Source organism: Artemia sp. Qi Xiang Cuo, chromosome 19 (assembly GCF_049724085.1).
Source record: "Artemia sp. Qi Xiang Cuo chromosome 19, ASM4972408v1, whole genome shotgun sequence".
Taxonomy (NCBI): Eukaryota; Metazoa; Arthropoda; class Branchiopoda; order Anostraca; family Artemiidae; genus Artemia; species Artemia sp. Qi Xiang Cuo.
Genome location: NC_142812.1, coordinates 25,729,191 through 25,754,181, shown reverse-complemented (window position 1 = coordinate 25,754,181; position 24,991 = coordinate 25,729,191). Strand labels below are relative to the sequence as shown.

The window sequence follows — 24,991 nt, the reverse complement described above, 5'->3', positions numbered from 1 at the left end:
ACACCACGCTTGGTTGCTGTGAAACGGATAAGACAACGCTCATGTCTAAACTGAGGGAGGTTCTGGACGGGACGTATCTCTGGATGGATGCTAACCAACTTGTTATTAATGTTGAGAAATCTTGTTTTCTATTTTTTTCCCGGGTTGGAAGTGTCCATCCGGAGATATGTGGTATCCGAACATCCAGAGGTGTGATTAGTCGGCCAGAAAAGAATTTTTCAAAATACCTAGGAATCCTCCTCGATGAGAACCGATCATTCGTGCATCATATTCAAGCAGTAGAGTTGAAGCTATCCCGGAATTTCTGAATAATAAAAAAACTGAAAAGCACTTTGCCGCAGAAAACGCAGGTCCTTCTTTACAACGCTCTTATAAAACCCCATTTACAGTATTGTGCAATGATCTGGCAATCAACTTTTAAATCCCATCATCGATGATATGATATGAATTGGAAAAAATGAAGAGTACTTGTCATTAGGGTCCCTTCATCAATTATCATGCTTGACCTTTGTGTTCAAGTTTTTAGCTGGGGAGCTGCCATCCGTGTAATATTATTTCAACCTATTTCAGACCATCATGATTCGCATATCCAATCATCGTATAACCTGCAAATACCCTTCACCCCAACCATGCAATCAGATTTCAGTCCTAACGTAGCTTGTGCAAAGATATGGAACCTGATCCCAGAAGAGCCGAGAGGTAGGAGCTCCCTCGCATCATTTAAAAAAAGAGTTAAAAATCATTTAATAGCATTACAAATGAATAGTTAAAATATAAGTAGTAAATTTAAATTACAGATGTATGATTTTTAATTATGACGGGGTGGTTTCCCCTGAGGGTAAGGAACGGGAAGGAAATAGTTTTAGTTATTGGGTAAATTAGGGGTATGGTTGTGTCTGAGATTAGGAGTGGTGACAATTCAGCGTATTATGTTAAATGGTAATGATTTTGGTTCTCGGCGTCCAGGAATAGACTGAGTATTTTGATTATGTGTTATTTATTATTTTCATTTATTAATAAACCCATTGAACTTGAGTTAATTATTCACGTGATCTACTGATTCTTAAATTTTATTACTTATTGTTATCTGACTTGGCGCAGCTCAGATAAAAAAAATTTCTGTTTACGATTTTTTATATATAGCCTCTGTAAACACAATAGGCTACTTTTGTAGGCTAAATTACTTGTCTCTTCGAAAACGTAGAATTCTTTTATTATCAACGCTGTTAATAATTCCTGTTCTTGCTGCCACCACTTATTGGGGTGTAAGTACGGGTGTCGCCACTTATTGATGCAAAAATGGCGCAAAAAGGTTGCTATACCACTTACTCAAAGGGGAGAACCCCTTGTCGGCCCAAATTATTAGTGGGATTCCCGCTCTTACCCCAACGGTTGTGCAAATATCGGGTTTGGTACAACCCTATTTAAAGTATACCCTGTCCCAGGGTACGATAACGCGGCCGAGTGATCAAATGGCCACTTTCTAAAGCCAAATGTACCCGCCTTGGGTTACGGCTAGAAAATCTCTTAACTCTCTCCTTGGAGGTAATAAACCTCCCTGTCAATATAATAATGACGGTACCTCGTAGCTCTATTCCTACCCTGCCTGGGTTACGGAAAATAGTCCACAGTTTGTAGAAAATACCTTACTTGTATTCTTCCAAAAGGGTCACATATAACAACAGAAAATATCCTTCCCCAACCGGGGTCAGAACGCAGACTAAAAAATAATACTAATCTTTACAGCACTGTCCGTAGCGGTGGACCGTCACTCGTCCCAGCCAATCAACTAAATCCCCATTCAAACCCAGTTCTAACTCTTAGATTTATCTTTCAATGACTCCCAAAACCAGGAAGTACGAAAATAGAACTTAGTTCAAAGCTTACTTCTTGCAAAACCACTATCGCTTAGTAACGGAATTTAACCTGTCTTTTTAAATTATACTATAAGCAAATGTAATTAAGAAAACGAAAAAGGTCATTTATCTGAAAGGAAAAGAAACAGGGGTGGAACCCCAACAAAAACCTTTTGAAATGTGGGGGCCCTTCTATGTCTCAAGTGCACATAAAAAAGGATTAAAAAATGGAGGGGGGCCTTTGGGGGCGCCAGGGACCCTTTGGGGAGCCAAGGGGGCCCTTTGGGGGCGCTGGGGGCCCTGTGGGGGTGTCGGGGGTCGTTTGGGGGCACCGGGGGCCCTTTGGAGGCACCGAGGACCCTTTGGGGGCGCTGGGGAGCCTTTGGGGTTGGGGTTGGGGACCTCACAACACTGTTCAAATGGAACTTGTGTATTATAACGACCACAGAGTTTCACCCCACATCATCTTCTAGAATGTCTCAAACGGTTTCGCCCAAATAATCCCCTAAAAGTAATTTCTGCGTGTTCCTTTTGTTTTCGCATCCCAGCACTGTCACATTTGAAATTCCTAGGAAACCCTTTCCCGCGTTAATCTCTTCATCTCTAAGATGTTCCTACATACAGTATTATGGTTTCGATAGAATATCAATTTATCACTCGGACCTAAAGATCGGAGAAGCCATATTTAAAAATAGAATATTAATTTATCTCTGTCACGTAAGATCAGAGAAGGTATATTTAAAAATAGAATTTCTATCTCTTTAGAATCCCATATAATTCCTAAGAAACAAGTGATGTCATTTCTAATTCCCCTTTCGTAGATCAATAATTCCCCTCGATTATGCAAATCAATTTCTCAGAAATTCTGTCCCCTTCAAATCAACAAATCAATTGACCTTGACCCCATTAGACTCGATCGATAAATCCTTGAATAAATTATGTCCCGTCGGCGTTAGACTAAATTGTAGATGGCAGCAGTGGTGCGGGTCCGGGCTGGTACTCCCTTCTCTACTTTTTTCAAGAGTCAAAAGTGATCAGAGGGCAACTAGCCTCCCACGCCTTCTTTTCCTCAAATGCATCCAATCAAATTTTGAGATAGCCATTTTGTTTAAAATAGTTCAAAGATCAAAATACTATGCCTCTGGGGTTGACCAAGCCCCACACTCCCCAGGCAAGGACTGCAAGTTATGCAAGCTGCCCATTGTTAATATATAAGGATTTTATGGAACGAGTGGTCGCATAAACTTCGGAGGAGGCGCATTCAATTTGAAATCGAAAGTTCTAGTCTACAATTCAAAAGTGACCGGAAGACAATAAGCCCCCCCCCCATGCCCTTTTTCTCCATTTACTTCGGATAAATACTTTGAAATAGCCAATACTGTCAAAGTTTGAGAGAGCCCGAAGGTCAAATAACTATGGTTCCGGGTTTGATAACCCTCCCAAGTCCTAGGGCCAAGGGCTATAGGTTACGCTTGTTGCTCAGGCTATAGGTAAATTTTGAAGAGGGCTCATTTGATTGGAAGTCGAAGGTTCGAGTGCCCTTTTAAAGATTGAGTTATCAGAGGGCAGCCAGCCCCCCACTCCCCGTTACGCCCTTTTTACTCCAAATTATCCTATCCAAATTCTGAGATATCAATTTAGTTTAAAACAACCCAAAAGTCAAATAACTATAACTCAGGGGTTGAAAAATTACCCAAAGCCCGTGGAGCAAGAGTTTATGTGGAAGGGATAATCGTATAAACTTTGGAGGCGGCTCATTCGGTTGGAAATCGAAAATTCTAGTTCCTTTTGTAAGAGTTCAAACTGATCAAAGGACAACCAGCCCCCCTCCACACCCTTTTCCCCCAAATACATCTGGTTAAAACTTTGAGATAGCCATTTTGTTCAAAATAGCTCAATGGCCAAACAACTATGCTTTCTGGGTTGAACCCCCTCCCCCAGCCCCCAGGGAAAGGACTGTAAATTATGAAAGTTGCTTATTGCTAACATGTAAGATCTTTAGGGAAGGAAAGCCGTATTAACTTTGATTGAAAATAGAAAGCTTTAATGACTCCGTTAGCAGCCAAAAGTTATAAAAGGGCAACTAGCCCACGCCCCACCCACACCTTTTTTCCCCAAATAGATCAGATCAAAATTTTTAGACAGCCATTTTGTTCAAAATAGTTCCAAGGCCAAATAGCTATGCCTCAGGGGTTGACAAACCTACCCCCAGCCCCCGGGCATGGGCTATAAATTACACAATTTGGCCATTGTTAACATATAAGGATTTTTATTGGAAAAGAGGGCATGTTTTATCTTGACTCTCTAAAAAGGCTTAAGGTATTAAGGTAAAAATTAAGCAAATGTTGGAAGGAATGCCGAACACATCAAAAGACTCTATGTTCTTGCTGGTTGTGAAAAGGGAATACCAGCAATATCCTAAAAACGTCTGAGGGTATTAAGTCAAAAATTTCGAGGTATGTTGAGACCCCAGGGCAATGACTGTAAATTATGCAATTTGCCAGTTGCTTACATGCAGGATTTATCATTGGGAAAATGGGAAATATTTGATTCTGGGTGTATCCAAAAGGCCAAGGGCGTTAAGGTGAAACCTTGGAAAATGCTGAGGGGTAGACCTATGTTAAATCAAAAGGCATTGTATACATTCAGTTTATCAAAAAGGAAGATCTACACTATTTAAGAACAGCTTAGGGCATTGAGTTGAAACTTTCAGGTCATTTTGGGAGGGGATGATAAAAAGAGGTTAGAGGTCCACCATCCCCCTCCCATGTCCTTTTATTTACGATCCTTCCAAAAATATTTGGTCAAAATTTTGAAATAGATATCTTGTTCAAGATAGTCAAAAGCTGAAATAACAAATGCCTATAAGGATGGCATGACCCCCCACTGCTTTTGAGACGCATGCTGAATACGATAAAACACACTATGTGCGAGCTGATTGTCAGAAGCACGTATTATCAATATCAAAGGAACGGTCGAGTGTATTACGTCGAAAATATCATGGGTGTTCAAGAGCTATCGGAGGGTAACCAGCCCCCGTTTTAGATGCTCTCTTCCCTCATCACTGATCAAAATTTTGAAAAACAATTTTGTTCAAAACAGCCAAAACAGACTCGAGGGATACAAAGCACCCCACGGCCCCCAAAGTAAGGATTATAAATTTTGCAATTTGCCTTTTTTTAAATGCAAAATTTATAATTACGAAAAAGGAGAAATTTTTATTCCTAGTGTGTTTGAAAAGGCTAAGGATATTAAGGTGAAACTTCGGGAAATGTTGAGGGGTAGGTTAAACTAAAGATACTAAGTGCATCCTGATTATCAAAAACGTGTTTCTGCAATATCCCAAAAATAGCTGAAGGTATTAAGTTTAAACTTTCAGAGCATGTTGAGGAAGATGTTAAAAAGTGGTTAGAGGGCAACCAATCCTTTTCCCAATCCCTTTTTAGCTGCCTTACCTCCTAAGATAGCTGATCAAAATTTTGAAATAGCCATCCTGTTCATGCTAGTTGATAAAGTTAAACTATTATACCTCCAGGGATGACACAACCCCCACAGGCCCTCGGGCAAGTGTCGTGAGTTATATAAGTTGGCCATTGTTTATATACAATGTTTTATTAGGGAAAGGTGGCATCTTTGATGCTGAGTCTCCAAAAAGGCTAAAAATATTAAGGTAAAACCTTTGGAAAATGTTGAGGAGGATGTGAAACAAAATCAAAGCACACTATATGCAGAAGGGTTTTCAAAAGAACACAACAGCAATATCTAAGGAAGGGCTAAGGGTGTTAGGTTGAAACTTTAAAGGTATATTGGAAGGCATGTTGAAAAGCTAACAAAGGGCGGCCCCCATGGCACCCATATGGGGGGGGGGAGCTCCAGCCCGCCCCCCCTGGCTGAATGATGCTGCCTTATATTATTATATTTTGGTTTTGAGATTTCTATTATACAGCATTAGAAGTACCGATTAGACCAGGTAAGCCCCCCTCTTAAAATTCAGCTTATGGGTGCCCATGGCGGCCGCCCCTCCCCTTCTTACCATTTTAAATTCTCTCCTTAACGCTGATGTAGATCTTAAAAAAAGCCATTTTGTTCGAAATAGTCAAAATTTCTGATTGTTAAGCCTCTGGGGATGTCAAGCTCGAAAGCCCATAGGGTAAGGATTGTAAATTCTGCAATTTGGTCATTTTTTACATGGAGAATTTATCATAAGAAAAGGGGCAAATGTTCGATCCTGGACGTGTCCAAAAAGGCTAAGGGTATTGAACGAAAATATAGGGAAATGTTGAGGGGTAATGTTGAGCTAAATCAAAAGAAACTATATGTATCCAAGTTATCAAAAAGACCTATCTGCAATATCTTAGGAACAAGTTAGAGTTTTCACTTGACACTTTCAGGGCTAATACTACTACTGCTACTATTTCGGCTGCAAATGAGACTGGCTATGACTGCTACTGTGACTATTTTCAACTGCGACAACTTGCAACTGCTACTCCATCTATTCATGACTACTTTCAGGAAATATTGAGAGGGTTGTTGAACTCTGAAACTTTAATCGTGAAAAAAATCACTTGAAGATTTGATGTTGAAGAAAACAAATGATGTTGAAATGGAGAATGTTGAAATACTTGAAACATTGGGAATAAAAACGAAGAGAAATTAAGTTAGAAAATAAAACTTTCCGATATAGAAGTTTTTCAAAGAAAAGTAAAGAGCCATATTCAACTTACGAACAGTAGAAATAAATTCCTATAGTAATTCAAACTTATAACGACCAGAAATTACTATTACAGAACAAATGAAACCCAAAACACACAGAAATTAAATAAACAATAATAGCAAACAAACATACAACAGGTACTAATATAAATGAGCAAATAAATATTGAAACGATTAAAGCTTAAATTGAATATACACATCAAACTTGAAACGAATAAAAATCACCATAAACAAGAGTTTAGCTACTGTCCCCTTCCCTAACTGTAAAGGTGTAAACCGTAGGCTACTGCGTCATTTGCGCTTTACTGAAAACGGATTATATTACAAATATTTTATTTTGTACTTACAAAATTGAAAGTAAAAACAAAATTAGAGTGATATAAAATCTTGAACTGCTGAGCTTTCAGCAATTACTGTCATTACATATCAAATATTCAGTTAAGTTTACTCATTTTAATATTTATTTATTCATTTATATTAATACCTGTTGTGTGTTTGTTTCCTTTGATTTTTTATTTAATTTCTGTTCATTTTGGGTGTCATTTATTATTTAATAGTAATTTCTGGTCATTTTGTGTCTGAATTATTATAGGAATTTATTTTTGCCGGTCTTAAGTTTAATATGGCTCTTTGCTTTTCTTTGAAATACTGTTTTTGGGAGTTTTCTTTTTAATTAATAAAATGGAAAGCCCATTGCTAAAGGAGTAAAACAAAAATTATTTATACACAGGCATGTACCCCTTCCCCAGTCTTTGCACACAAAAGTGTCTGAAACTGATGGGGTAAGGGAATAGATTATCAGATGCATGTGCTACTTCCAAACTCCACCTACTTTCTGTAGGAAAGTACCTAGTCCTGCTTGAAATTTGATAACCACGAAATTTCTTCAGCCAAAAGCTTCAAAATTTATTAATATTCCTGCAATTAACACATATTAAAACAGAAATAAATTTCAAAAAACCTTTTTCATTTAAGTTTTTCAAAGAAAGGTAAAGAGCAATGTTAAAACCTAAGACCAGCAAAAATAATGTTATGTTATTAGACAAACTAAAACGAACATAAATTACCATAGAGAAATGAATGAAACTTAAAAAAGACAGCTAACCTTATTGATCATGTTATCGTGAGCAGAAGACTGATGCTGTTATTGATGTTAAAAGTAAATATCACCATCTAGCAGTGTCTGGGGCTAGTTTAAAGCTGAAATTTAGGAAGGGTAACTATCTTGTGGGAAGTTATAACTTAGGTAGACTCTAGAGAGAGAATTTGAGATAAACTTTCCAGGAGCAGTTGAACACTAAACAGGAGAGATTAAAATTTAACAATGAAGAAGATGGATGGAATAATTTTAGGACAATAGTTTATGATGGTGCTGTTGGTGTCTTATGGAAGAAAAATTAGAGACACAGCTAAGAATTTTAGTGAAAGTGCTTTATGTTTAATAGAGAGGAGGAGGGACCTGGGCAAGAACTATTTGAGTGATGGATCATATGAAAAATAAAAGGAATGTAAAAAAAGTGGAGAAATCATTAAAATGTGAATTAAGGAGGTGTGAGATAGTGGCCATGGATAAAATTACTGAAGATCTGGAAGATCCAGCAAAATATTGTGCTAGAATATTAATAAATTGAGAGGGAATATTCCCAGTTGAAGATCAGCACGGGGCCACAATTAATGAGAAGGAAAGAGTTAAAGAGAGATGGGCAGAACATTTTGAGAATGTCCTAAACCGTGATAGAGTTACAGGAGAATATACAGAAAAGAATGAAAAAATTTTTGACACTTTGGATATGAAGGAAGATTTGTTTTGTGAGGAAGAATCAGTGACAACACTAAAAGGATTAAAAAATAATAAGGCCCCAGATACTGATAGTGTCGTAAATGAGGTTTTTGAATATGGCGGTTGTGAGATTAGAGATAAGTTACCAAAGATTATGAATATGATTTTTGAAAAAAAGGAAGTACCACGCAATTTTAGGAAAACCCCTCCATAAGAAATGTGATAAGAGTGAGTGTGGTGACTATAGAGGCATTAGCCTGGTTTCTCTGGGAAGTAAATTACATAGTATGATGATACTTTTAGACCTAGAGATACTGTAGATAAAGTTTTAAGAGAAGAACAGTGTGGTTTTAGGAAGTGTAGAAGATGCACTGACAAAAGTTTTACTCTTAGATTAATAATTGAGAAGTGCCTGAGTCATCAAACGCCTTTAGTACTCAATTTTATAGATTATGAAAAATCTCTGATTGATAACATTTTTGCATCTTATCCATGTGAGGCTACATTCGTGGTTATGGAAGATACATCTGATCATTGTATTTTAATGTCTGATTTCAAAGCGCAAAAGATAGTCAATAAAGAAAATCCTATGACGAGGAGAAATATCTCATAAGTAAATATGAATTAACTGAAATCTAATCTTAGCGATGTAAATTAGAGTGAAGTTACTAATGAGGATAACCCAAATAATTCCTTAGGTATACTTTATTGAATTTTGAATGAAAAACTGGACCCTCACTGCCCATTTAAAACTACATGCCGGGAAAGAACATCGCATAAAAAAACCTTGGATATGTTTATCACTTTTAAAATCTAACAAGGAAAAAAATCGACTGTATAAGATAAAAATGAAATATCCCTCGGCTCATAATGTACAGCGATTCAAAAATTATAGAAATTTGCTGGTTAAAATTCATAGAACAAGTGAATGCGCTAATTTTAGAGATTAATGATTCACTTAATGATGATAATCATGTGTCTACTCTTTTCTATGATATAAAAAAGGCATTTGATACGCTAAACCACGAAATTTTGCTGGAGAAAATTAATAACACAGGTATTAGAGGTAATGGTCTAGATCTAATAAAATCTTACCTGCATGGTCGAAAAATTCAGGTAAAAATAAATGGGCGCCTGTCGAGCCATATTATTATTGGTGATATTGGAGTCCCCCAGGGATCAATATTAGGACCATTACTATTTTTAATTTATATAAATGACCTTACGAGGTGTTTGCTTCAAGATAGTAGCTTAGCACTAATTTTTGCAGATAATACGGCGGTGACAGTAAAAGCTAAAACCCCATCTGTGTTGGTTGAGAAAATGGTGATGGCAATCAAATCCTTGACTAACTGGTTTGCATGTTACTACATAGCTACGAATTTTTCTAAAACTGAATCCATGATTTTTGGGCTGTCACAGCAGACAGTAAATAAAATTACCATAGAAGAGTTAATTGTTAATCAAAGTAGGATAAAAAGAGTAAATTCATTTCGTTACCTTGGGATTATTCTTGATGAGCTTTTATCCTTCCGTAAACATTCTGATTATTTGAGATTGAAACTTGCCCATAACTTAGGTTGTCTTCATAGACATGCGTTTTTCCTTTTCCTATCCTTAAAATTTATAACATTCTCTAGTTGAATCATATCTAAATTATTGCCCTGTAATTTATCTCAACACATTTACGGTCCATCTGCAACCTCTTCAGATAATTCAAAATAATGCAATTAGAATTCTGGGTACTTTTGTTTATCGCCCAATGAGGCCTCAAAATCTCTCGGAAACTCAAACTTTATATGTTTTTCTCAATATACTTAATCTTAAACAACTGAAAGACCTGCATACAGCAGTATGCAGGTCTCTCCTGCCCACCACGTCCACTCCAAGAAGTATCGCCTTCCTCCAATTAAATCAGAAAAAGCTAGATTCTCGATCAGATACCAGATTCCTATGGTTCTTTGTCTGGATGTTGAGAATGATGAATAATTGATATTAGTATGAATTGTGTTGTGGTGTTTTCCTCTGTTATCTCCTACCTTGTATGTTTTTTTTTATCCTGTATTTGTTATTTTGGCATTTTCTCATTTTCTTATATTTGTTTATGGCCGACACATCGAGCCTCTCCGTCGACAAGTTTAGAAGTTTATTTTTCGTGTGTTTTTGTCAATAAAAGATCTTGTCTTGTCTTGATGAAAATATGAGTTCTTATGAGTGAAGTATTGTTGGTAATACAGAAAAAACTATGAATATTTCAATTACTTCTGTTTGGATTTTGAGTAGTAATCAAACTGCTGGTGGGAACGAACTGTAAGTAGCGAGTGATCCGGGTTTATGGCAGTCGAAACACTCAAAACGGATTTTTATACTAATAAATATTTCAAAAGAATTGGCTTATTATGCTGATTCCAAATATAAGTTTCATTAAGTTTAGTTTTACCCATCCAAAGCTACGAGCCTGAGAAAATTTGTCTGATTTTCGAAAAAAGGGAGTAAGGCCCCCTTGAAGTAACAGAATTTTAACGAAAATTACACCATCGGATTCCACGTATCAAAGAACTGTTCTGTAGAGGTTTCAAGTTCATATCAGCAAAAATGTGGAATTTTCCCCTACAGCCCCTGGGGAAAGGTTTTTAAGTTATAAAACTTACCTATTGTTTTATTTATTATTGGGAAGTATGCATACATTTTTGGAGTGGGGAGGGGGGGGGGGACGAATTTTCTGCTGGAAGTATTTTGCACGGGGAGAACTTTCCATGGAGGGGGAAGTATCCAGAGGGTGAAATTTTCAAGGGAATTTTACACTGGGTGAATTTGCCAGAATTCCTAGACGAAATTTCTTTACATGTCTTGCTTTTTCTTTGCTGATTCAATTTCAGCCGTGTAGATATTAAGCGTAATTGTCTGGGGTAAATTTTCACCAGGATTAAATTGCCCAAATAATGCTTCTGTGAGAAGGGGGATTTTTCCGTGGAGGTAGAACCAGGTATCCTGGCGTTATTTAAAAAACGATCAGAAATTAAATAAAAAAAAGTTTTCTCAACAGAAAGTAAGGAGCAACATTATTATGTATATGAGGACGAATTTTTTCATTCCTCCTGAATATCTCGCCCCTTATGCCACAGTTTGAATTTTATTGCACTTATTTAAAAACGACTCATGATACTCAAGGATTATAGAATTAGAATAATAAGAAAATATTTTTAAAGGGCCAAAAAACTGTAGTGTGATGAGCGAGATGCCGAGGAGGGGGCAACCCCCCTTACATACGTAATAATTTCTGTTCGTTTTAAGTTTCAATGTTGCTCCTTACTTTCAGTTGAAAAAACTGTTGTTTTTTTTTTATTTAATGAAGCTTAGAGACAAACATCTTTCTAAAGGCAATGGAACAAATATGTCAATTAAAGCAAAAGTAAATAAAAATGAATAAAGTAATTAATTACAAAAAATACACAAAACAATTGCCTACTTACAAACACTACTTACAAGATATAAACTCCCAGCAATCAGTTCTGCTGAGCAATTACGAAGCGTTGGACGGATGTTTTTTTAACAATATGGACAGTTTTGAACTTGGTTATCAAACACCAAAATATTTAATGCTTTAAGACTCAATTGTTAATTAAAAGTAACGCATTATCAAAGTAGTTTGTTCAAAGTAAAACATTAAAACTAAAATTTAAAAAATCAAATAAAACTGATTAATTCAATATTTTTAGAATACCAAACACCAATATATTTGACACCTTTATACTTCAGAAGTGTAAAAAAATAAAATCTTTTTCAAAGTGAAAACTAGATAAATACAATCAATCCTGGAAAAAAAAATGATAATAAAACACAAAAAAGTGTATCCGTTAAGGGGGAAAATACGAAAATTTCCAGCATTCCGTTCAGGGGAAACATTTCTGATTATAGTGGCTTCATATATCAGCTTATGGGTGCTCTTGCAATGCAAGCAAAAGTTGACGGCATATTTTTACCGAAATTGCCCCTTATTAAGTTTTTTTCCTTGTGTTTTCAATAATTAAACGAAATTTCTTGTTTACTAATAACTGCACTAATTACTAAGAAACAAATACAAATTTAGGATCACCATAAAAAGCTGATTCTTTGCCTGAATGTTATCAATAGCTAGGCTTTTATACTTCCGTTATTGAAAAGGATCATTATTTACTTACCATTCATTACTGTGCAGATTTTTTTTTTTTTTTTTTTTTTTTTTTTTTTTTTTTTTTACTCCATTCAAATCATACAGAAAAAATGTTTGTGGAAAACTGGAAACGGGTCACTCAATCACAAATTAGAACTTAAAGTTTCCTTATCAAGGGTCAAAATCTATTGACAGGCAGCCAACAATGGGGTAACCCACATTTTTTCTATGTTTTTTCGATATTCTTCTCTTTTTCCTTTGGTTTCCTTATAATTACTTTATGGTCCAAAATTTCCAGGGAGGGCCATGCCCCCCTGCCCTATATAGAAGCAAAGCAAAATTGGGTTATAAGATGAAATCACCAGTTAGTGGTGAGCTAAAATCATATTTTATACCCCAAAGGATCTATACAATACTTCTTGACTTTACAACAAGTTGAGTTGTAGCTTTACTGTTCTTTTTCAAAACTATTTTCATAAAATAAAAATGTCATTATCTTGCCAAAGAAAGATTGCCTTACCTCTTTTTCAGGTGTGTGACTGACGTTCTTCTTTACTTCAGGATAATCAAGCATATTCTCAGTAAATAAGTAGACACTCATCTTTACTATAATGACAGTGGGCTGGTTTTCTTTTATCTAAAAGTCATGAATAATTCGCTAAAATAAGCCCACAATTCATAAAAACGTCATGTTGGTTTTGCACAATTCAGCATACAATAACAAATACAGATAAAAAGAGTGAACTTTCCTAAAACTATATTGTTTAACGTTAACTTTTACTGAAGGAAGATATTCTTCCAATTAAAAAGAAAAGCTAGCTATGAAATAAGTCAAATAAAATGTTAAAGTGTAAAATATAGTTTAAACTTCCTTTTGACAAAAATTAACAATGCTCAAAACTAAGGTGGCTACAGCCACCTTTCCAAAAGAGAGGCAGGGGAAGGTGATTACGGATTTTTTTTTGGGGGGGGGGGGGGAGCAAGCCTATTAAAAATAAGCCACATGCTACAAGGGGGTAATTGACATTACATGGAAATTTTGTCTGTATAGAAGGTAACAGTTTTTGGAATGGCCTCTTCTGAACTAAACACTAATAACAAATTCTTGCTTTATTAGATTCAGGATACTTCTATTAATTAGATTTCAAAGTCAATTCTAGTTAACTGCATACCAGCCCCACACCCTTCCTAAGCAATTGCCCAGGTTACACAAAGCATTTTCTTAATTTCTCTATTTGTCCTAACTTATAGCACAGGGGAAAAAAAAATAATGAAAACTAAGTTAAAACAATATTAAATACTTATTTATCTAATTCCTAAAAGGGCATTGCATTACTTTACCCCCCCCCCCATATATGCCCACTTGGCAGATAAATATACTACCCACTTTATACCTTCCCAGCATATTTTTCAACCGCAAACATCCAAACTTTACAATGGGGACACAACTCAAATTTTACAATAGGGGCACATTCATCCCCAGGGGGGAAAGGTAAAGTAAAGCACTGTGACTTTCAGAATAACATTTAGTAAGTGTTTATGATTGCTAAGAGATGTTTTTGGAACTGTTTGGGGATTTCTTCAAAAGAGTCCCTTTGCTTCAGGTTTACCTTATTTTTGTAGGCTGTTCATTTTGTGGTATATTCTTAGTTTTTTCTGTTACTTAGCTAGGTAGAATATGAGCACATTACTCAATTAATCTTTTTTTTTACACTCATTACATATTTACTAATTGCAGAGGTAAAGCAGCAGGACTAATTACATTTTAAGCTCCTTTTAGATTTCAGAGAGTACATTTTTGGTATTTTTGTTGAAAAAATACAAAATTACTCTCCCTTTAAATTTTAAAAAATATATTTACCCCCCCCCTCTAATTTGTTTTTCTTAATTGGTACCACTGTGGTAAAGTGAAGCAATATATATTTAGACATGTAATAAGCAAGTGTTTTGTGATTGTTTAGGTAGTTTTCATAATTACTTGTACCCATTTTTGGTAAAAGCCCTGATTAAGGGACTGTTGAGTAGGTAAATATGTTAAGAAAACAATTTATACTTCATAACATGCAGAATAACTGTAGCTATCGCATTTTGACTGCAGTTCTTCTATACTCTACCTTCAACCCCTTTAATGTGCAAATATATAGCCCAAATTAAAAATTTCTAATACATTGTGCCAATGTGTCTCTCTTGTTCCAAATAATGTACTCATAAATTGAATCAACTGTGACAAAACAAGAACCAGAAAAACAACAGTGATGGATGGTGGAATGTATTGGATATATATTTGTAAATTATGGAGGGGGTACCTTAAATCACAATTATCAGTGAAAAGGACAAATCCTGTAAACACCAGTCAATAGTGATGGTGACTCATTGGGCACATCCCAAACTGTGCACCATGGCTTGCTGCAGCAATCTCTGTCAAAAGCTGTCTTAAAGGCTTCAGTACTAGGGGATATGCCTATATTCTGGCTAAGGAAGTGCCATAGGCTATCCACACAGTTGGAGAAAAAAAACTTCACAACCTAGTAGTAGCATGTTTTCAGTTGGGGTAAAGTATAGTGGTCCTGTAGTCAAAATGTGTTAGCTGAAAAATTCTGCTTATTATATAGTAAGAATTGTTTTCTTAACATTTTTCCTTCTCAATATCCCCTAATCTAGACCTTTACTCCCCTCCCCTTTCTAATAAAAAGATGATTAAAAAGATGCACCCAGTGGTGATTTGGTAACAGCATACAATTATGCCTGTTGAGAAGGAAACATGGCAAGAAAGCAATTCTTATATCTACTTCATAGTATGCAGAAAAATTTTAGATAATCTTTCCTAAAAGCACTCCACTTTTTTTTTTATTCTAATGTGCAAATATATAGCCCAAATGATATATTTCCTACACTTTACTTTTTTAACTTAAGTTGTAGTTTGGAGTGGATATTTCCATGGTTGTAAAAGAAGGCCAGAGCCTCAGAAGCATAGGCCTACTTGTAAAGCAAATTTGACAACAGACCATGATGGGGCCTTTACATAAGATTTTTTTTTTTTTTAGAAATTCCACAAAATGAGTTTTTCAAAGAAAAGTAAAGAGCTCCAGTAAGCCAAAAATGCGCAGAAATAGTCAAATAATCTTCTAAAAGTATAAACTACCACAAATCACTATCAATAAGTAAATGAAACTCAAACAAACAGCTTGGCGTAAACCTAAGGATTTTCTATCATTGTAATGTTCCTGTAGTATGACTGTACAACTTCTGTAGGTTGTTTGATGTGGTTGCTTGCTACATTTGGGTTAAGGAATCAACAGCTTCCCAGCTGCACAAGACCTCCTTCTGTAGCCATTCTTTGTCAAGATTTAACTTGAATACACCTGTAAAATCAGCAGCTCACTGTGTCTTCAGAGAGTTGATTCCACAAGTTTGTTACTTGCTGGCTGAAGAAATGGCTCCTTTCTCAGATTGAGAAGTGTTTCTTGAAGATGTTCTTGGGATGCCCCCTAGTAAAAAAAAAAAAAACATTTTTTGGGGAGGGAGGGGGGGGGGGGCAATGAGACCAGGAAAATATTTTTGGAAATAATTTTGTGGGCCATAATTATGTTACCACATTTCCTCCAGTATGTGAGAGTAGGAAGCTTCAAATGATGTAAACACTCCTTGTATGGCATTTTTTTGATGCATTTGACCATGTTTGTTACTCTTTGTTGTACTCTTTAAAGTATTTCTTTGTCCTTCTTAAAGTATTGATGCCAGGGATATTCCAACCCCTAGGCAAAAGCAAACTAGTGCCTTGTAGAGCTTCATAAATACTTTTGGCCATCTGCTGGAGATAGTTCTTTTGATCATTCCAAGAGATTGGAGGGCAAATAACAATACAGATTTAGCATGGGTGCTGAACTTAAGTTGACATTCAACAATGCTTCTATGATCTCTTTCTTCAAAAACTGCAGAGAGGGGGTTACCTTGGAGATGGTATTGCTGATGTGTATTATGATTGCTGAAGTGGTTTATCAGCATTGAAAGAGAGGAGCCGTGTATCAGCCCAACTCCCAAGAATGTCAAGGTTTTTTTGGATAGATTGCAGGTCAGATTTTGTTTCAATTAATACCTTTAAATTAAAGCAACACTGATATGATAAATATTGAACAGTTCATATGAATGACCTACAAATTAAGTTAACATACCACTTGATGCCTATTTTTTTGCTTTTTCTAAATGTAATAATTGATTTACTTGCAAACTCAATTTTAAGCCCTTTATAGACCCTCAAAGATGATAAAATTTTCTCTTATTTTAGATGATGCTTATATATCTCTATTAGTGTCAATCTTGTGAAAACCAGTGTACCTGTAAATTGAATTGATAGTGAACAAAATCAATAACCAGTAAATTTTTTGCAGTTCATATTATTGATTTACAAATAGGCCTAAAGTAAACATACCACTTGATGCCTTTTTATGCTCTTTCCAAATATAATAATCATTTTTGTCAGAAATAATTTTACCCTCACCCCTATACACACCAATTCAGGGTATATATTTGCATATTAGGGGTAGGGGTGTGAGTAAAGTTTAAATTTACCTCTCATTTACATCAGAAATAAAATTTACTTTCACCCCCCCCCCTAAAGTGCAAATATATATCCTGAATTGGTATATAGGGGTGGGAGCAAACTCCATTTCCAACAAAAATGATTTCATCAAGTGGTATGTTTACTTTATTTGTAAGTAAATAATATGAACTGTGAAAAATTTAACCAAGAACCAATAAATGCATGGGAAATATATAACCTAATAGGCTATGGACCATAGCCTAGGCCTATATTTGGGAAAGGGTAAGAAGGCTATGTCAAAATTAAACTTGTAAGGAAGAGATTATTATGTTCTGAAAGATCATAAAAAAGGCATCAAACACTTTATTGTGGGCATAGCCTAGGTCATTTATTTGAATTGATTTATATTTATACTGATGAAATCAATAAACATAAAAAGGCGTGGTAAATATACAACTTGTGCTATATATTTTAAACTGAAGGGGGGAGGGGGCCGGGGTGCCACCGTCAGCAGGATTTTACTAGATCTAGTAAAAAAAAAAAATCTAGAAAATTTAGAGGATCTAGTAAATTTCACGAAATCTAGTAAAAACTAGTAAAAAGTCATGATTTATAGTAAACAAAACTTTTTTTTATTTTCAATGAATTCAAGGAAAAAAATTATTGTAAATATATGACAATTTACAATTTTTGCTTGTCTGTCTCTTAAGAGAGAGACAAGCAGTCACCTATTTTTATAAACAGACACTTCACTGCCGGCGTCTAAGGTTGACAAAATCATCTTTCTGTGTATCAAATCTTACAAACTAAAAATGAAGCTGTAATGACACTTGGGTTTGTGTTGATTAGGAATCAATTGGAATCAAAACAAAAGCCACCCAAGGTGATTAGGTGAATCTTCTCAGTCTGAAAATTACTATTTAGGAAAAAGGAGCCTGCTGAGAGAAATTGAAAGTAAGTAGAAAAGTAACATCATATATATATATATATATATATATATATATATATATATATATATATATATATATATATATATATATATATATATATATATATATATATATATATAAAGTAACAGTATATATATAGTAAAAGTAACATATAGGTAAATATCTACCAAATCATATTATTGAGTTAGGAATAAAGTGAATACACCATTCGATGCCTTTTTTATGTTGATTATGAATATAATAAGCATTTCTATCGGAAATGAATTTCAGCGCCCCCCCCCTTATATAGGCTATACCTGGTCAATATCTACAAAATCATATTGAGTTAGGACTAAAGTGAATACACCATTCGATGCCTTTTTTATGCTGATTACGAATACATTAAGTATTTCTATCGGAAATGAATTTCAGCCCCCCCCTATATATGCTAATTCAGGGTTAGGTATAGCCTATATAGAGGGAGGGGGCTGAAATTCATTTCCGATAGAAATGCTTACTATATTCGTAATCAGCATAAAAAAAGGCATCGAATAGTGTATTCACTTTATTCCTAACTCAATAATATGATTTGGTAGATATTTACCACCTAACCTAACCCTGAATTGGCATATATTGGGGGGGGGGGGCTGAAATTTATTTCCGATAGAAATGCTTATTATATCTTTTTTCAGAACTGCATAAAATGATTCATTTTACTTGTATATAGAAAGTTTATCATCCTTTCATCCTAGGGTAGAACTAACATAAATACTAATATTTGTGGGTTGGGGCAATTGCGGGTGGGGCACTCGTAATTGAGTCAAGGTCTAAAGCTATGATATAGGTTTGATACATTAATAAACATTTATTGTTTTCAAATATTAAATAATCGTTCCATTGTTTATATTTGAGTCTCTAAACTAAAATGGCTGCTGACCACTGTGTTAGGTGATTGCTGTGATCTTGAGTGCTTCTTCTCTTCTGAATGATTTGACAGTTGGTTTCAGTCTGCACAGGGGCGGATCCAGGATTTTTTTAGGGGGTGGGGGCACAAATTAGTTTGATCCAAAAAAAATTTGGGGGGAAGGGGGGCAAAATAGGTTGATCCAAAACTGTATTATGAGCAAGTTTAACTAAGGCAAACTTGAGTTTGCGTTAATTAAACGGAAGAAAACGATCTCGGAGGAAAACGATTCTCCGTCACGTTTCACAGTTGGACCTCAAAAATCCATGCAAATTTTGGAAAGCTTTGTCCCTTTTTAAAGATGCTGCTGGAAATGAACTGTTTCCATACTTGCCAATGTTCTTTCTGACTCTCTGCAGCTTGCCCCATTCAAGTGCTGGAGCAGAGAGACAGTTCTCAATTTTGTCCGTCTTTAAAACCAAAAATTGGAATAAGCTAAATATCTTGACTGTTTTGGCCCTTATGAAACCAAAGCAACTTGTCCTCAGATTGTCAAGTAGAGTCCATGACAGGGTGATCCCCAGCGATTTGACTCGGGCTACCAAGAAATGGAAACAAGTGGATCCCTTGAGTCAGAATTTGACACTAGTTGATGCTTTAAATTCAGATAAGGACGAGGACGAGTAAAGCCTTTTAAGTGCGACTTATTTAATTATGACTACATTTTTTTCTTTTTACTATTAAATTTGTATGATTTACCTGACCTGAAGATTATTGACAAAATGGTATTTTTTAAACTAATTAATATAAGTTATATAAGTTTTCTTTTTCTTGGCAGCCCTAGTTCAATTTGAGGTGTACTTTTTAACTTACATAATTTTACAACTAAACCGATAGCTGATTATGTTGTTTCCATTTTGAAGTGACATAGATTAAATTGGTTTTTGATTCCCTAGAATACAAATGAGAAAGAATCCAGAAAAATTCAGTTAAAAAAAATCATAAATTAATTGCTTTAAAATCTGCCAGACATCTTTGTAAGCAGCTTATCCTGAATTTAAAGACCAGCCCAATTAGTGTATTAAAATTGGCAAATTTCATCCTAAAAATGTAAAATTGAATGGTTTAGATTTCAAACCTAAAAACAGAAACTGGGGGACAAATTTCAAAAGCCGTCACTTTCAAACACACCTCAGATTCTTAGCACTTTATCGTCTGAATTGCTTCATGATGAGTTGTAGCTGTTTGTCTTCATAGATTGTTTTTTACTTTTTCAATATATCTGAATTTTATGACCTGAAGAACATTGATAAATTTAAAGCCAGGCTTCACCAGCAAAATTTCCAGAATCCAAGATTCCAGACTATTGTTTGACGTCTTGTATACACTGCATCTGGAATATTAAGCCTATCCAGTAGTACATCCAAATAATCCAAAAAAAGAATTTTTGAACATGTAGGTTTCTAGAATTTTCAATCATACAATGAAAACAAAAGAAAAGAGAAAAAGAGGAAAAAAGGAAAAAAGATTGTGAAAATCGTACTGATTATCCTCCTATATTAAAAATTGATGCTTGATGGTGTGCGTGCGGCTACAAAAGCATGCACAAAAATTTTTTTTGGGCATTTAGTAAAAACAAATGCGATCTAGTAAATTTTTCCTCTCCAATTTAGTAAATTCTTCTAGGTCAGGGTGGCAACCCTGAGGGGGGGTGTAAAATAAAGTGAAATCCTTACATAAATGACAAGGTCAGCAACAATTTTTCTGCATAGCCTTTTATGAAGTAGGTCTAAAAATTATTTTCTTAGCAGGTTTTCTTTTAAACAGTCCTAATTATATTATGATATTGTGTATGTAGGCTTTTTGGTAAAGTTCTACAAAATCATATTATTGAGTTAGGAATAAAGTTAATACACCATTTGATGCCTTTTTTATGCTGATTACAAATATAATAGCCTAAGCATTTCTATCGGAAAAGAATTTCAGCCCCCCGCCCTATATAGGCTATACCTAACCCTGAATTGGTATATAGGCTATTCACTTTAGTCCTAACTCAATAATATGATTTCGTAGAACTTTACCTAAAAATTGGCACAAATTGGGTGTATTTTGCCTTCACAATAACAATGACAAAACTCAAAATCTTAAAGTCTAGTCTTTACTGACAACTTCTACTGACAGATTCAGAGATCTGTCAATAAAGACAGATGAAATTCAGAACCCTGTAGGGATTTTCATATCACATTCCAGGCTAACCTAACCTAACCCAATCCAACCTAAAATAACCCTGAATTGGCATATATAAGGGGGGCTGAAATTCATTTCTGATAGAAAAGATTATTATATTCGTAATCAACATAAAAAAGGCATTGAATGGTGTATTCACTTTTGTCCTAACTCAATAATATGATTTCGTAGAACTTTATCGGCTTTTTACATTCTACTCAGTTAAGCATTTGAAAAGGCTCAAAATTAACTAATTTGCCATTATCAGTTAGGCCTAGCACCAATTTCAAGAAAAGCAACCAGAAAACAAGTGATGATTGTATAAAACTTGACCTATACCAATACATTGAGGGAATAAAGATTCGGTAAAAGCATAAACGCCACTTACGATAGGAAAGGTAGCAGTTAGTTTCTTGCAATCCAATCTTGTTCTAATTTCCTCACGTTGAAGACATTTGTATTGTTTGCCGACTTCACTTGACTGTCCTATTTCTGTAAAAATGGCGAAATAATGTCGCTATTTTCTCGTTTGTTTTTTTGTTATTTTGATTTGGCTGAAAAAAAATGAAGAACTTACTAGAAATAGGTTTTTAATGAGGAAGATGGGGAACAAATCAAAATCTATAGCAATGAGAATTGATCTGAAATTTGCGCAGTTGAGAGTTCCCTGAACTTGCCATTCAACGACTGAACTTGTCATTTTCACGATGATTTTCAATTCAATTATAAACATATTTAAAGTCAAAGCGGTAAATAAGAATTTGGAATAAACAGTGAAATTTTCCCAAAGTTCTACAACGAAAATTTACCGAGTTTTGACCCGATTTAGACCTTCATAGAACAGAGGGTCGTTGGATTTTGGCCTCAACCCTAACATTAAAAATAGCTTTTAATCTGATTGGAGATAAATTTTAAAAGGATGTAGTCTCTAGTCAAGGAATAGCACAAAAGTCAGAAAAAATCATAGGCAGCGCGCTAGCGCTGCCTAAGTAAAGAACGATGTGGGCAAAATGTGTTTTTATTTTTTGTTTTCTTCTTCTTGTTCAGTCGGGCACTTCGTATCGAAGGAGTTGTCGTAGAAACTTCAAAAAGAGCTCAGTCGATGGAAATTGGAGTGGCTAGTGCCCTTTTTAATATTCGAAAGTGAATAGAGGGCAACAAGCCCCCCCCCCACGCCCATCATTCCCCCAAACACATCCAATCAATATTTTAAGATAGCCAATTTGTTCAGCATAGTTGATTTTCAGATAGAAAATATGTTTTTGTGGATGACACTCCCCCACAACCCTCGGGGCAATGGTTTTAAGTTATGCCCTGAGGGCATATAAGAACGATATTGGCACAATGTATTATGTATTATTTTTTTTCCTTTAGAGCAGGGCACTTCATATAGAAGGGGTCGTCGTAGAAACTTCAAAAAGGGTTCATTCGATTGGAAATCGAGAGTTCTAGTGCCCTTTTTAACAGTCGAAAGTGATTGGGGGGCAACTACCCCCCCCCCCACACCCAACATTTACCCAAACACATCCAATTAATATTATGAGATAGCCAATTTGTTTAGCATAGTTGATTTCCAGATAGAAAATATGTTTTTGCAGATGACACTCCACAACCACCCTCAGGGCAACAGTTTTAAGTTACGCTCTGAGGGCATATGAGAACGATGTTGGCACAATGTACTATTTATTATTTTTTCCTTTAGAGCTGGGCACTTCATATAGAAGGGGTCGTCGTAGAAACTTCAAAATGGGCTCATTCGATTGGAAATTGAGAGTTCTATCCCATGCTAATCATTATCCCAAACACATCCTATCAAAATTTGGAGATAGCCATTTTGTTCAGCGTAGTTGATTTCCAGATAGGAAACATGTTTTGAGGAGGACACTCCCCCACACACCTCAGGACAAGGGTTGTAAGTTATGCCCTGGGGGCATAGAAGGTTTTTATAGAAGTCGTTGTCATAGAAACTTCAAAAAAGACTCATTCGATTGGAAATTCAAAGGGCTATTGCCCTTTTTAATAGTCGAAAGTGATTGGAGGGCAACTAACCCCCCTACCACGCCCACCTTGTCCCAAATCATATCCAATCAAAATTTTGAGATAGCCAAATTATTCAACGTAGTTTTAAGTTCTGTAACTTAGGTCTTTGAGGATGACAAACCCCTCAGAGCCCTCAGGACAAGGGTTGTAAGTTATGCCTTGGGGTTATATAAAGTTTGTATAGAACTTGTTATCGTAGAAACTTCAAAAAGGGCTCATTCGATTAGAAATTGAAATGGCTAGTGCCCTTTTTATTAGTCAAAATTGATTTGAGGGCAACTATGTGAAATGGCTAGTGTCCTTTTTAATAGTCGAAATTGATTTGAGGGCAACTAGCCCCCCCTCTCTCACCCACCTTTTCCCCAAACACATCCAATCAAAATTTTTAGATAGCCATTTTGTTTAATGTTGTGGATTTCCAGATAGAAATTATGTTTTTGAGGAGGACACTCCCCCACAGCCCTTAGGGCAAGGGTTTTAAGTTATGCCCTGGGGGCATATAAGGTTTTTATAGAACGCGTCATCGTAGAAACTTCAAAAAGGGATCATTTGATTGGAAATTGAAATGGCTAGTGCCCTTTTTAATAGTCAAAAGTGATTGGAAGGCAACTAACACTCCTTCTACGCCCACCATTTCCCCAAACATATACAATCAAAACTTTTAGATAGAAATTTTGTTCCACGCAGTTCAAAGTTCAGGAAATTGTACCTTTGAGCAGGACACTCCCCCCACAGTCTTCAGAGTAACGATTATAAGTTATGCCGTGGGGGCATAAAAGGTTTTTATTGAAATCTTTCTCGTATAAACTTGGAAAAGGGCTCATTCGATTGGAAACTCAAAGGTCTAGTGCCCTTTTTAATAGACGAAAGTGATTTGAGGGCAACTAGCCCCCTCTCACGCCCACCTTTTCTCCAAACACATCCAATCAAAATTCTTAGATAGCCATTTTATTCAACGTAGTTGAAAGTTTTGGAAATTAGGTCTTTAAGGACGACAGACCATCCCCCCACAACGCTCAGGGCAACGGTTATAAGTTATACCCTGGGAGCATGTAAAGTTTTTAAAGAAAACGACGTTGTAAAAACATTAAAAAGGGCTCATTGAATTGAAAATTGATAGGGCTAGTGCCCTTTTAATAGTCGAAAGTGATTGAAGGGCAAATAACCCCCCCCCCTCTCACGCCCACAATTTCCCCAAACACATCCAATCAAAATTTTAAGATATCCATTTTGTTTAACGTAGTCCAAAGTTCTGGAAATTAGGTCTTTTAGGATGATAACCCCATCAGAGCCCTCAGTGCAAGGGTTGTAAGTTATGCCCGGAGGGCATATAAGGTTTATATAGAAAGTCGTTTTATAAATTTCAAAAAGGGCTCATTTGATTGGAAATTGAAAGCGTTATTACCCTTTTTAATAGTCGAAAGTGAATAGAGAGTAGCTAACCCCCCTCTCACGCCCACCATTTTCCCAAACTTGTTCAATCAAAGTTTCGAGATACCCAGTCTATTAAACCTAGATGAAAGTTCTGGAAATTATGTATTTGAGGATGACAAACCCCCCGGAGTCCCCAGGGTAAACGTTGTAAGTTATGCCCTGGGGGCATTTAAGGTTTTTAATGATAGAGTTGTCGTGAAAACTTCAAAAGGGGCTCATTCAATTGGAAATTGAGAGGGCAAGTGCCCTTTTTAATAGTTGAAAGTGATTGGACGGTAACTAACCCCCCCTCACGCCCACCATTCCCCCAAACACATCCAATCAAAATTTTAACCAAATCAAAATAGCGTAAGTGTATCCAAGCTATCAAAGAAAGTAAACATATTTTTTTTCGAATAGTATCAATTTTTCCATTT

At 35.7% G+C, this 24,991-nt stretch overlaps 1 protein-coding gene across 3 annotated transcripts in view; it reads right to left on the bottom strand.

Annotated features, from left to right (window-relative positions):
- Gclm (Glutamate-cysteine ligase modifier subunit) overlaps positions 1 to 21,645 on the bottom strand; it is an 80,847-nt gene extending 59,202 nt beyond the window's left edge. Inside the window, exons 1-2 of one of the 3 annotated variants that reach the window (XM_089105256.1) lie at positions 21,490 to 21,645; positions 13,023 to 13,139 (exon numbers count right to left, since the gene is read on the bottom strand). In XM_089105256.1, coding sequence (XP_088961382.1) covers positions 13,023 to 13,103 — 81 coding nt within the window. In that variant the 5' untranslated portion in view covers positions 13,104 to 13,139; positions 21,490 to 21,645. Of the gene's footprint in view, positions 1 to 13,022; positions 13,140 to 20,611; positions 20,726 to 21,312; positions 21,338 to 21,489 lie in introns of those variants that run through there. The other 2 variants (XM_089105257.1, XM_089105259.1) reach the window with 2 other exon arrangements.
- Positions 21,646 to 24,991: the final 3,346 nt, after the last annotated feature.